Source organism: Megascapheus bottae, chromosome 35, assembly GCF_031878675.1.
Source record: "Megascapheus bottae isolate mThoBot1 chromosome 35, mThoBot2.hap1, whole genome shotgun sequence".
In the NCBI taxonomy this organism is placed as follows: Eukaryota; Metazoa; Chordata; class Mammalia; order Rodentia; family Geomyidae; genus Megascapheus; species Megascapheus bottae.
In genome coordinates this window covers 858,907-872,550 of record NC_143543.1, presented here as the reverse complement: position 1 = coordinate 872,550, position 13,644 = coordinate 858,907, and the positions used below count along the sequence as shown (strand labels likewise).

Here is a 13,644-nt window from a genome sequence, read left to right as displayed (position 1 = left end):
TGGTTAAAGTGCTTGCCTAGCATGCATGAAGACCCGGGTTCGATTCCTCAGTACCACATACATAGAAAAAAGCTGGAAGTGGTGCTGAGGCTCAAGTGGTAGAGCTCTAGCCTTGAGAAAGTCCAAGGACAGTGCTCAGGCCCTGAGCTCAAGCCCAGGACTGGCAAAAAAAAAAAAAAGAAAGAAATCTGTGTTCCGTGCCCTCCCTTCATGACTGACAAACAGAACCGAGCAGACAGAAACTTTGAAATGGCCCGCTTGGCCCCTCTGTCGTCTCTCAAAGTTTCTCCAAAGAGGAGGAAGAAAAAAAGATGTGTTTGTTTACTCGCTGTGGCTCTGAATGGACAAAGAAGACATTGCCTAAGTCGGGATCACCTTTAAGAATCACCTAGATGCTCAATTAATGAAGAGTTTTGCCAGGAGAATAGGAGCAGAAGGGTGTCCTGGAATAACCCCAGACCCATCCGTCACAGCAAGGGGTGAAGATTGGTTTGGAAAAATGCCCGAGTGTCCTACAAAAGTAGCATCAAAGCTGGGTGCCGTGGCTCCCGTCCGTCACCCCAGCTTCTCAGGAGGCTGAGATCTGAGGATCAAGGTTCAAAGCCAGCCCGGGCAGGAAAGTCCCTGAGACTCTGATCTCCAGTGAACCACCAGAAAACCAGACGTGGAGCTGTGGTTCAAGTGGTAGAGCGCCAGACTTGACCAAAAGAGTTCAGGCCCTGAGTTCCAGATCCACAAAGCACCAAGTCCTTGCAGGCAGCACAGACCATCAAGAAAGGAGGAAAACAGACAGAAAGAAACACAAAACCAACATGTCCGCTAGACACAACCGCACGCTACCAGGTGAGGAAACCAGAAACCATCGAACCATCTCACCATGGCTTTTGGTCCCCTCCATCCTGATATTGGTCCCATGGAAAAACACATGTTCCGGGCGAGGCAAAACACGTGTGTGTGTGTGTATGTGTGGGGTGTGTGTGTGTGTGTGCACACACGCACACGTGTGGCGGAAGTACCTTACCATTTTGTGGACTCCGCTCTATCCCAAAGATTCTTGTTATCCAGCAAAGCTCACCACATTCTTTCCCGGTGCATTGAATTAAAGGTGGTGATGGTGGTTGGTTGGTTTTGTGTTCATGGACTCCGGTTTTCTTTCAAATGTGGGGATGGGGGGCTGGAAAGGGGAAAAAAATAGCTCACTGGAATCCATCTTTGAGGCTGGAGAAGCAACGGATGACCGAATGAAAGATAGAAATCCAACATCTACTCCACCCCCCCATAGCAGGGTCTGGTTGATGGCTGACAGCAAAACATACATGCATGTGTCTCTTTATCTCTGTCTCTGTGTCTCTCTCCACCCCTCCCCTCACATCTAACACCCCCAGCCACATAACTATCACTGAGAAACCGTCGTTTATCACAGGTTACAGGAGAAAAGCAAAGCTCGGAACCACCGCCCACCGCCCCCCTTTCTTTCAGCCGCCCTTGTCTGTTGTGGAACCAGGGGCGTGAGGGGGGTACCCCCAGTTTTGTTCTGCTATCGGCTCCCTCATCAAGTTAACAAGCCACCAGCCACAGCTCGGAGAAGCCGGCTCGTTCCCAGAGATCTTGCATATTCTATTATACCCAACGCCCCTCCACCCCTTTCAACCTCGTGAATCAAATATTTATCAGCTGCGAACCTCTTCTTCTTCTGCTGCTTTTTATTTTCTTGCCTTTTTCTTCCCTTTTCTTTTACTGGCTGTCTCATGTTTCAGCTCAAACGTTGCTTGGCCCACCAGCCAGTTGCCAAACCTGTGAAGTGGGGAATTAGCCACACAAGGAAGAAAAAACAGAACTTTATTTCATTTTTATTTCAGAGGAACAAACAGCCAACAAACCTTCCCATCCCGTTCCAACCTCCCTCATTTTTTGTTTGTTGGTTTTGTGCGTGGGTCCTGAGGGTTGAACTCACAGCCTGAGCACCGTCTCTTGACTTTCCCTCCAGGCGGGCGCTCTACCCCTTGAACCACAGCTCCACGTCTGGAGATCAGAGTCTCCTGGACTTTCCTGCCCGGGCTGGCTTTGAACCTGTGATCCTCAGATCTCAGTCCCCTGAGGAGCTGGGAGGACAGCTGCTGGGACCCGGCTGCGTTTTTCATCCTGCACTCTCCTCCTCAGAAAATGGTTATTATCCTCTCGTGATTGCCCGGGGGACCAGGGGAGAGGCCTGGGGTCTCCACAGGTCTAACTGGTACTTACACCATGATGGAAAGCCATTTTCTGAACAGATTAAAAGAAGGAGCTGGCGGCCCCCGCCTGTATTCCAGCCACTCAGGAGACAGGGACCTGAGGATGCTGGTTTAATGCCAGCCAGGCAGCCAGACCCAAGAAACTCATATCGCCAAGTAACCGGCAAAAAAATAAGGGAGGCGTGGTTCAAGTGGTAGAGAGCCAGCCTTGAGCCAAACAGCCAAATGAGAGAGTGAAGCCCTGAGTTCAAGTCCTCTCAGCAAAATGGACAAAAAATGAGACTCAAGGTCAGGAGTGTGGCCTAGTGGTTAAAGTGCTTGCCTAGCATGCATGAAGACCCGGGTTCGATTCCTCGGTACCACATACATAGAAAAAAGCCAGAAGTGGTGCTGAGGCTCAAGTGGTAGAGCTCTAGCCTTGAGAAAGTCCAAGGACAGTGCTCAGGCCCTGAGCTCAAGACCCAGGACTGGCAAAAAAAAAAAAAAAATTCTTGACTTCACACAACCTGGAGTCTCTTGAAACCACACACAGCTGGGCAGTTTCCAGTTTCCATGTTTTCTAGCCGACGCCACCGACTGTGGGGGACTCACAGATCCGTGTGCACTCTTCCACAAGGGAGTGAGATCAAGGAGTGGGGGTAAAACCACAGTCTCACACATGCCAGGCAAGCGGCCTCATCCTGTGAGCCCTGTACCCCAGGAATCCAAAGGCCTTGTGCCTGGGGTCCCCTCGCTGAGGGGCTGGGATTGCAGCTGTCTGCCACCATGCCTGGCTCCAGAGAGAGGCAATTGTTGAGCACTTTCCTGAGAAGAAGGAAGGAGGAAAGAAGAAAAGAGAGGGGGAGGAAGAGGAGGACGAGGAGAAAGAGGGAGGAAAAGGAGGAGATGAGGAGGAAGAGAAGAAAAGGAGGAGGGACAGGGAGGAGTGGAAGTAGAGGAAATTCTGCCTTCAAGAGGCGAACATACACCTGAATATCAAGTATGGTGGGTGGCTATTACTAGATATTTAGCCCATTTTTCAGTCACTCGTCCCTGCTGGTGGGATTTACTCATAGAAGCGTGTCTCCAGTCATGGCATAAAGTGCTTTGTGTGGATTACTTAAGAAAAAAACAAAAAGCCTCATCACGTTTCCATAAATGAGTTACCAGCGCCAGGCGTCGTCTGATCGAGACCCGGTAAATATCATTTGAAAACCCATCTGCACCACCACACAGAAGTAGGGGACCGAGGACTGAGCCCCGGGTTCCTTCTGCACAATGCCCGGGACTCTGCTTCCTGATTGCGATGTTGAAACCCTCACTGTCCTCTTCTGATTCCCGGGCCAATCAAGGCAACCCCAATAATCAGGACACATGACAGTACCCCAGGGGAAAGAGATAGCTTTGGGCCTTCTGGGCATCTGTTACCTTCTGGGCCAGGACAGGCTCTCGCCTGTCACCCCACCCCTCAGAAGGCTGAGATCTGAGGATCGCAGGTTCAAAGCCAACCCGGGCAGAAAGCCCATGAGATTCTGATCTCCAATGAACCAGCAGAAAACCAGACGTGGAGCTGTGGCTCAAGTGGTAGAGCGCCAGCCTTCAGCGAAAACAAAATGCCAACTTAAAATATGATCCCTACACCAATGAAAAATAATTAAGATACTAGTAGGGAGGAGACAGATGATAGACACACAGACGAACGGAAAGAGTTTTTGTTTTTTGTTTTTGCCAGTCCTGGGGCTTGAACTCAGGGCCTGAGCACTGTCCTTGGACTTTCTCAAGGCTAGAGCTCCACCACTTGAGCCTCAGCACCACTTCTGGCTTTTTCTATGTATATGGGGTGCTGAGGAATCGAACCTGGGTCTTCGTGCATGCTAGGCAAGCACGCTACCACTAGGCCAAACTCCCAGGCGAGTTTTTTAATGCACGCATTGCACGTCATGGAAGAAACTTGTTGAAACGTGAGTGCCCCCCCGCACGTGTGGATTCGTGAAACCATTTGGCAAAATCATGTAAGACGCAGCAAATGCTTTTGTACACTTTTGTGTTCCCACAAACAGAACCACGAGCCGTCCGGTCATGGCGGAGGCTGGGCCGGCGGAGGCCTGGAATGCGAGGCCCCCTCCCTGCAAGGCCACGGAGGCCATGGTCACCCAGGCCAAGTCAAGTCTCTCCCTCCTCTCCAGCTGCCACGACCGGCCTGGCGACAGCTCCTCTAAGGCCAGGCTGGTGAGAAGCTGGCATTCCCGTGGTGACAAGGCCGAGGCGCTGGAGACCAGGCCACCCCCCCCTCCAGTCTGTTTCCTGGCACCCCAAAAGTGCCTGCGGCTGCTGCTTCCCTCCTCTCTTCTGCATCGTGGCCTGTCAGGTTCTCCAGTGAGCAGACACACGCAGTGTGAATCGGATGCAATTTAGGGGTCTCCTTCATAAATCACCCCGAGACCCGGAGCCGGGGTGAGAAGGTGCGTGCGTGTGTGCGTGCGTGTGTTGTGTGTGTGTGTGCATTCACACCTGTGGGCTTTCAGACCAGTGAGAAGGGCTCAGAGTCAGTGCCCGGGCTGCAGGCCAGGGGAGGCTGACCTGGGCCATGGAGCCCCCACCCCACCAGAGACAAAGAGGAGAAGACAGCGAGAAAGATGGAGAAGACGGGGAGGGGGGACAGGGAGGGAGGGAGGCGGAATGGGAAGATGGGAGGATGGGAGGGAGGGAGGGAGGGAGGGAGGGAGGACACAGAAGCACGGCGGGGACGTCTCATTTAAAGGCTTCCACGGCGTTTATTGCTCGTTTCTCTGGCAGTGCCATCCAGGCGCCGGGATGCCAGGGTCTGGGCCTGTGCCACCTCCTGCCCGGCCGCGCCCGGCACCCCTGCCATGGGCTCTGCTGGCGTGGGATGGGGAGGAGAGCAGGCCGCGCTCCGTGCCAGCTTCTCCACCGCTCCAGCCTCAGCCCCACCTCGGCTTTACTTCTCGCTGCTGCTCTGGAGACTCGCGGGCCTCGCTGGCGGCTCTCCCGCCCGACCAGCCTCCCCTGAAGCCTGGCACGGCCAGGCGGCCGGGGCTCAGGACATGGGAAGGTCGTGGAAGGCCGAGTACCGCCCGGTCACGTGATGGTAGACCTGCGGGGAGGAGGGAGGAGGGAGAAGGAGGGAGGAGCGAGGGGGAGGAGGAAAGAGGGAGGAGGGAGGAAGGAGGAGGGAGGGGGAGGAGGGAGGAGGGAAGGGGGAGGAGGGAGGAGGGAAGAGGGAAGAGGGAGGAGGGAGGAGGAGGGAGGGAGGAGCAAGGAGGAGGGAGGAGGGAGGGAAGGGAGGAGGAGGGAGGAGGAGGAGGGAGGGAGGAGGGAAGAGGGAAGAGGGAGGAGGGAGGAGGAGGGAGGGAGGAGCAAGGAAGAGGGAGGAGGGAGGGGGAGGAGGGAGGAGGGAGGAGGAGGGAGGGAGGAGCAAGGAAGAGGGAGGAGGGAGGTGGAGGAGGGAGGAGGGAGGAGGAGGAGGAGGAGGGAAGAGGGAGAAGGGAGGAGGAGTGAGGGGGAGGAGGGAGGAGGGAGGAGGGAGGGGGAGGAGGGAGGGAGGTCCTCTCCAGTCCTGCCCATCCCTGGCCCGCAGCCCCCCCGGGTCCCGGGTGCCGCCCCCCTCACCTGCCTCTCCACGTCCAGCAGCAGGGCGCTGGCCCCGAGCCGGAACAGCCCGGGCTGCAGCCACTCGACGCCCAGCTCCTCCCTGACCAGCGCCAGCCACGCCAGGGCGTCCCTGGCACTGCGGATGCCGCCTGCCGGCTTGAAGCCCACCTGCGATGGGGGGGGAGAGGGGGGACCCCTCAGTCAGCACAGCATTCCTGGCGAGGGAATGCACCCCATCTCAGCCCCAGCCACCCCCCACCCCGCCTGCACTCCCCTTCTTCCCCCTCCTCCTCTCCTTTCCTCCTCCTCCCCCCTCCCCCTCCCCCACCCCCTGCCCTCCTCCCCCCCTCCCCTGCCCCTTCCCCTCCCCTCCCCCTACTCCCTTGCCCCTCCCCTTCCCCCTACTCCCTTGCCCCTCCCCTCCCCCCCTCCCCCTCCCCCACCCCCCTGCCCTCCTCCCCCCCCTCCCCTGGCACCTTCCTGCCGGTCCTCCAGAAGAACTCTCGGATGGCCCTGAGCATTACTATGGCGACAGGGAAGGTGGCATTGACGGCTTCCTTCCCTGTAGACGTCTTAATAAAATCAGATCCTGGGACAAGAAGGAAGGGGCCAGGTTAATTCAAGTGTTTACATCCGCGTGCTCGTGTACACGCACACTAGATACGTATGTACATACATATATATATTTCCAGGTTTTTAACACCTGGGGACGGAAAGGAGTGGTATAAAAACACTTTTTTGCTTGGCCCCCCAACCATCCCTCAGGGACACGACCTTTCTTTCATGTTGAAAGAACAAAAGGAAATTTATTAATTATTCTTATTACTGCTCAGCCCTGGGTCTTGAACTCAGGGCCTGGGCGCTGTCCCTGAGCTGCTTTCCCTCCAGGCTGGCGCTCTACCCCTTGAACCACAGCTCCACATCTGGTTTTCTGGTGGTTCACTGGAGATCAGAGTCTCCTGGACTTTCCTGCCCGGGCTGGCTTTGAACCTGCGGTCCTCGGCTCTCAGCCTCCAGAGCCACGGGCACCACAGGACTGCCCCGCCCTGGTGGGCTGTGTGCCGTGCTTCCCGTGGCTGGAGAATGTGCTGAGACGAAGAGGAACCCAGGCCCCGCGGTGTCCACTCTGTGGCCGCCCGTGGACGACGCCGTCACTCACTCCTTCCCCCACCCCACTGAGCGGCGGTCTCTCGGGTGGACACAGGCCCCCCCCACCCACAGACCCTTCCAGAAAGCCCCTGCCGGCCACTGCCCTGGCCAGACTCCTGGTAACCTTGGCAACAGGAGACACCCCGAGTCCACTGCAGCCGCAGGCCGACACTGGGGTCTCCCTGACCCCAGGGCCTGTTCTCAGCCCTTCCCAGCCCACTCTCACCCTGTACCCCGTGGATGTGCTGTCCCAACTCTGCCATGACCCTCCGCCCCTTTCTATCCACCAGGGGATGGCTTACTGACCACAAATCCCGGGGGCCATACAGCCCACGCCTTTCTCTACCTGGCCACGAGACAAGACGCAAGGCTGTGGCCCCCGCCTGTCACCCCAGCCCCTCAGGAGGCCGAGATCTGAAGATCGGGGTTCAAAGCCAGTCCGGGCAGGAAAGTTCATGAGACTCTGATCTCCAGTGAACCACCAGAAAACCAGACGTGGAGCTGTGGTTCAAGGGGTAGAGCGCCAGCCTGGAGGGAAAGGAGCTCAGGGACAGCGCCCAGGCCCTGAGTTCAAGCCCCAGGACCGGCACAAGGAAAATAAATGATCTCATCATTGAAAGAAAGGGGCCCAAGGCAAAGCTGCTTGTCTAAGAAGTCACGGCCCACAAGATGAGGAAAAAGCAAAAGGGCAAAGTTCTAACAAGGGCCAAAATATCACCACATATTCAGAAGCCCGCAGCTTCAGAGACTGTCCAACTTTCCGCTTTGCTCACTTGAAAAACCTTAGCACAATACTTTTTTTTTTTCCTGGTGGGCTTTAAAGCTACCCCAAGCTTTTCTACAGGGCCGTAATTACGGAGCTCCGTGGTACCGTTTCATTAAAAAACTTTCATTAAATAACAGCTGCTCTTGTATATGGTCTTGTAGTCAATTTGGTCAAACAGAATGACTGCTAATCAGCTGTTGATAAAAATAGAAGATGAAATTTTAATTCTAATAGATTAACCGCAAACTCGAGACCGTCTTCAAAAAAAGAAGGAAAAAAAAACCCCATCCCGCTCTGGTCTCCAGCGGATTGAATGACTGTTCAGTAACTCATTAGCGAACAGAAGCACGGAGAACATTTCCAGTTCATTAAAGAAATGTACTATGTATTTTTGCATTGTCCTTCTGATTCCTTACAGGGAGAATCTTAATTACAAGATAATGGATAATGGTTATTAAAAGCAGGCTTCCTGTAATGAACCTCTATTCATTTGTGAACCCCAGAGACCACAGGGGGGGGCAGGAAGGGAGGGGAGACTAGAATGACTGCCTCCCAAAGATTAACGGATCAAATTATTATTCAATTTGGAAAATCTCATTCGGGCTTCGTCGAAACAAGAAGAGATTAAACTCTAGTATTCAGACCACAGCAGTACATTTAAAATAATAATAATAACAATAAGCTTAAGGCTATTACTGTATAATAAGCTTCCGGTGTGATTACGAAGCGAAAACACCAAGCTTACAGTGAGAATACACACTTCCTTTTTCTTTCTCTCTTTTTCTTTCTTTTTTTTTTTTTTAATATTTCTAGAGCCAGTCTGGTTTGTGATGGAGGAAGTGACTGGAACCCAAAGGGTGATTATTCCACAAAGGAATAAATAGCCTGGTGAATGTATTATTTGCATTTCATACTTTACTAATGAAACGTGGAATTTAAGATGCAGGGCGGCTTGAGAAAACCCGTCTTTGAGTGCTGACCCTCTGATAATTTTACGGCTTGCTAAGAAATTACCCACTAAAGCTGGCCACAGTCATGTACTATGACGCTGACACTAATTCATACTTGCATCATGTCGTGGCTCAAGTGGTAGAGCACCAAGCCTTGAACGGAAGAGCTCAGGGACAGTGACCAGGCCCTGGGTTTAAGACCCAGGACCAGGACTAAACACGAATAAATAAATGAATAAATTAAATAAATTAAAAAAAAAAACAGAGAAAGAAAAGGAAAAAGAAGAAACAGCTGCTAAACTGCTGTTGATGACTGAATAATCAACTGACGCAACAGGCAACAGGCTCACAGCGCCACCTACCGCCCCGAGAGGAGAGCACAGGGATAAAACGCCACCCAAACGGAGCAAGGCTCACAATTGTCCAATCCTTTCCAGGTCACTCACGCTGCTCCCACGAGAGACGTCCCCACGGGCCCGGCCCTCCCTCATGGGAACAAGCCAGAGGCTTTCCTTTTGACCGATTTCCCCTGCTAGGAATAGGCCTCTGGGGGCCCAGAGAGCGTGGCCTCGTGGTAGAGCCCTCGCCTGGCATACACGGGGCCCTGGGTTCGATTCCTCGGTGCACGTCCACAGAAAAAGGCCAGAAGCGGTGCTGTGGCTCGAAACTTGAGCAAAAGACGCTCGGGGACAGCCCCTGGGCCGTGAGTTCAAGTCTCACGACTGACAAGAAATAAGTAAAATGAAGAAGGTGGCCTACCTGCCATCAAAGCCACCATGCTGGCCTTGTAGACGTTGGTGAGCGAGCCCAGCTCCCCAGTGGCCAGGATTGTCTTGAGGTGCACGTGCTCTCCGCAGGCCCGACGGAACTCCTGGATCTCGTGGTACAGGGCTGGGGACGGGAGGAAGGAGGGTTACGGAGGGAGCAGCACGACGCTGTCGCTTGTCACATCCCCCCCACTCAACGTGCGATGAGATTGGCTGGCTCCCCCGCCTGCCATCACAGCCACTCAGGGGGCTGAGATCTGAGGATCGTGGTTCAAAGCCAGCCCGGGCAATAAAATCAGCACATACACACGCACGCGCACACACACACACACACACACACACACACACACAGCTGGAAGTGGAGTCATGGCTCAAGTGGTAAAGTGCTGGCTTTGAGGACAGAGTCCAGGCCCTGAGTTCAAGCCTGGAAAATGGCTCCAGAAAATTTAAACATCAAGTACACGGGGCCGGGAGTTTGGCCTAGTGGGAAGAGTGCTTGCCTTGCATGTACAAAGACCTGGGTTCGATTCCTCGGTACCACATACATAGAGGCCAGAGTCTCATGGACTTTCCTGGTTCTGACCTGGGCCATTCCATTTTTCTAGGAGCCCCAGGAGGGGGGGAGGGAAGGGGGGAGGAGGAAGGGGGGAAGCATACACATACACACACACACACCTTCCCACTGGCCCTGGAGCACCAGGGTACGGTTGATGACCACGTCCACTTCCGAGGCCCCGTCCTCCACTGCCAGCCGTACCTCCTCCAGACGCGTCTTCAGGTGCGTCTGTCCAGCCGGAAAGCCGGTGGCCACTGGGGGGGGAGGGGGGGAGAGGGAGAGAGATATGGTATGCCTTTAAATTAAATACATCTACATCCCGGCCTGCCGTGACACGTACCACTGGTGCCACCCTGTGGCGACCGGGCTGGGGTGCAGTGGACTGCCAGGAAAACCCACCAGGCCTTACCTGAGGCCACGGGAATGGCACAGCCGGCCTCCCTCAGGGCCTGCAGGGCGTCGCACACCCGGGCTGGGTAGACACACACGGCGGCCACGGAGATGCCTGCGGGGAAGCCAGCCACGGGCTGTGAGGACCCCTCTGCCCTCAGTGCTCCAGAGACAACACGGGGAGTCAAACGGGAGGAGGCTGAGCTCCGAGGACCGAGGTTCAAAGCCAGTGCAGGCAGGAAAGTCCATGAGACTCTCATCTCCAGTCAACCACTGGAAAACCAGACGTGGAGCTGTGACTCAAGGGGCAGAGCACCAGCCTTGAACTGAGGAGCTCGGGGACAGTGCCTGGCCTCAATGACCTGTCCACACAAACTCAGGCCTGCATTTTTGTTTTTTAATTTTTTTTGCTGGTCCTGAGACTTGAACTCAGGACCTGGGCTCTGTCTCTGAGTGAATTCTTTCCCTCCAGGCTGGCGCTCTACCCCTTGAACCACAGCTCCACGTCTGGTTTTCTGGTGGTTTCATTAGAGATCAGAGCCTCCTGGACTTTCCTGCCCGGGCTGGCTTTGAACCTGTGATCCTCAGATCTCAGCCTCCTGAGGAGCTGGGGTGACGGGCACGAGCACCAGTGCCCCGCCCGTGCCCGCATTTCTTTCCCTCCCCAGCCCAGTCTTTCCCAGAGTCCCCAGGGAAGGGCGTGGCCGGCATGGCCGGGGTCTGCCCACGACCTCTGTCGTGCATGTCCAGGGCTCTGAGCAGGTCCTGGCGGATAGGGTACTTGGCTTTGTAACACAGCCTGCGGACACTGGAGGCCGTGTCGTCTCCCGAGAGCGTGGTGAGGTCCAGTAACGTGACAGCCTTCAGGAGCCACGCGGCCTGGGTGGGGGAGACACAACAGATCACTGCCCACCCACACGCCCGCCCGGGAGCCACGGGAGAGCCCTCGCCCGGCGCTAAGAGAGCTGGAATGTTCTGGAACCATCTCACCTGCCACTCCTTTTTCACTGTCCTGCGGGCCTGGATTTGCTCTGCCCGCCGAAGCACAGCAGGCTGGTTCACCTGCACTTTGTCAATCCAGCTGAGGTCCAGTGGTTGGCACAGGACATCGGGTCGTTCCACCTGTGCCACCTGTTGCACTGCCTGTTCTGCCTGTTGCTTCCCCTGTGCCAGAGACAGCTCTTTCTGTAACAGGAAGAGCCCCGTGAAGTCTAAACGCGAGGAGAAAGAAAAAAACGCTGTGTGAGACGGGGAAGTTGATGTAGATAGAGGCTGACACTTCTACCCCAGGACACTTGCACGGATAAGTCTATCGTCTCCTGTCAGCATGCTGTCATCACTTCCGGGCTGGTGGCTCATAGCTGTCACCTCAGCTCCTCAGGAGACTGAAATCTGAGGATGGAGGTTCAAAGCCAGCCCGGGCAGGAAAGTCCAGGAGACTCTGATCTCCAGTGAACCACCAGAAAACCAGACGTGGAGCTGGGGTTCAGGTGGTAGAGCGCCAGCCTGGAGGGAAAGGAGTTCAGGGACAGCATCCAGGCCCTGAGTTCAAGCCTAGGAGTCACTCTCTCACTCTCTCTCTCTCTCTCTCTCTCTCTCTCTCTCTCTCTCTCTCTCTCTCTCTCTCTGTGAACTGTTAATTCAGGCCATCTTCCCATACTGTAAAGACACTGTCCTCGACATTGACTCCAGGCCAGTGTCTCTCGGTGACTCCCAAGTTAGGGGCTGGTCTATGTGGGGAAATGCTTTGGGGATGAGGGGGGCCCCCAACCCACATCTCAGCCCTTGGGAGGCATGCACAGTACCTAAAAGCTGGGATTGCCCGGTTCTCCTCTCCCCTCCTCCTCCTCCTCCTCCTCCTCCTCCTCCTCCTCCTCCTCCTCCTCCTCCTCCTCCTCCTCTCTCCACCTGCTGTCTCCTGGGTCTGGGGGATTTCACGGCGCCTTTCCCTGCCTTAGAACTCAGAGACCAGCACATGTCAAGGTGACCCCAGTCTCCCAGGGGCAGGGGCAGCAGGGAGCTTTCTAAAGAGCAGACCTCCCTTCTGAGTCGCTGCCAGGGCTCAGCCTTCTCGTTGTAGGCAGAGGCGAACCCAGGTCAAATGGCAGCTCGGGCTTCCCGTCCCTTCCGTAATCATGAAGACCCACAGGGTTCTTTTAACTGGGCAGGTGCTGTGCAGACAACAGACCCCCATGACCGCTTCATAGCTGTCCCCCCGCCCGCGTAGCACGAGTGTGCGACAGACAAGCAGCGATCGCCTCTGTACGCACGTTAAACACAAATCCTACTACTGATACAAGACTTGAGCAACAACAGCCGCCCCGCCCCGAGCGTCCCGCGGGAGGTGCGAGAGGTGCACGGTGGCTGTGCGCCCGCACGCGGCCCGAGCCCGGCCCGAGCGGCGGCGGGACCGGCGGGACCGGCAGGACGGAGGGCGGCCGGGAGGGGCCCCGGGCCCTCGGCTCGCGCTTCGCCGAGGCGGCGCGGGGAGGACGGAGCGGGACCTGGGAGGCTCACCTGGGGGTTTCCGCAGCTGCTCCGCCATGGCGCCCCGGCTGCCGCTTCCGCCCTCCCGCCTGGTGCCCGGCCCCGCCCTCCGGAGCCAGGCTCCGCCCCCAGGCCTTGTGCCCGGCCCCGCCCCCCGGAGCCAGGCCCCGCCCCAGGCCTTGTGCCCAGCTCCGCCCCCCGGAACCAGGCCCCGCCCCAGACCTTGTGCCCAGCTCCGCCCTCCGGAGCCAGGCCCCGCCCCCAGGCCTTGTGCCCAGCTCCGCCCCCCGGAACCAGGGCCGCCCCAGACCTTGTGCCCAGCTCCGCCCCCCGGAACCAGGCCCCGCCCTCAGGCCTGGCGGCGCTCCGCCCACCAGAGCGACCCCTGTGGATGAGAAAGCACCGGAGCACACTGACATTTCTGGGGCCCAGCATGGCTTCTCCTGGAGGCAGAGGGTGTGAGCCTGTGACCAAGAGGCCTCCCGTCCCCAGTGTGCCCACCTGTGTGCGGGGGACACTGTGCCCGTCCGTCCGCGTCCGCAGGCCCCATCCCCATCCATCCACCCATCCGCCCGTCCCGCAGGCCCCGTCCAGTGGGCCCCGTCCCCATCCATCTGTGCGTCTGTCTCGTGGGCCCCGTCCCGCAGACCTCCTCTCCATCCATCCATCCACCCATCCACCCATCCATCCATCCACCCATCCATCCATCCACCCACCCACTCATCCATCCATGCCTCCATTCGTCCCTGCATCCCGC

General features: G+C 56.6%; 1 protein-coding gene across 1 annotated transcript; it reads right to left on the bottom strand.

Moving 5' to 3' along the window:
* Nucleotides 1-4,919: 4,919 nt before the first annotated feature.
* Dera (deoxyribose-phosphate aldolase) lies at nt 4,920-12,996 on the bottom strand. Its single transcript, XM_090324513.1, has 9 exons — nt 12,918-12,996; nt 11,391-11,611; nt 11,132-11,279; nt 10,420-10,515; nt 10,130-10,264; nt 9,447-9,578; nt 6,299-6,411; nt 5,841-5,990; nt 4,920-5,325 (listed from the first exon to the last, which is right to left on the bottom strand). Exons 1-9 carry the CDS (start codon nt 12,943-12,945, stop codon nt 5,269-5,271), a joined length of 1,080 nt encoding a protein of 359 aa, XP_090180639.1. The 5' UTR covers nt 12,946-12,996; the 3' UTR covers nt 4,920-5,268.
* Nucleotides 12,997-13,644: the final 648 nt, after the last annotated feature.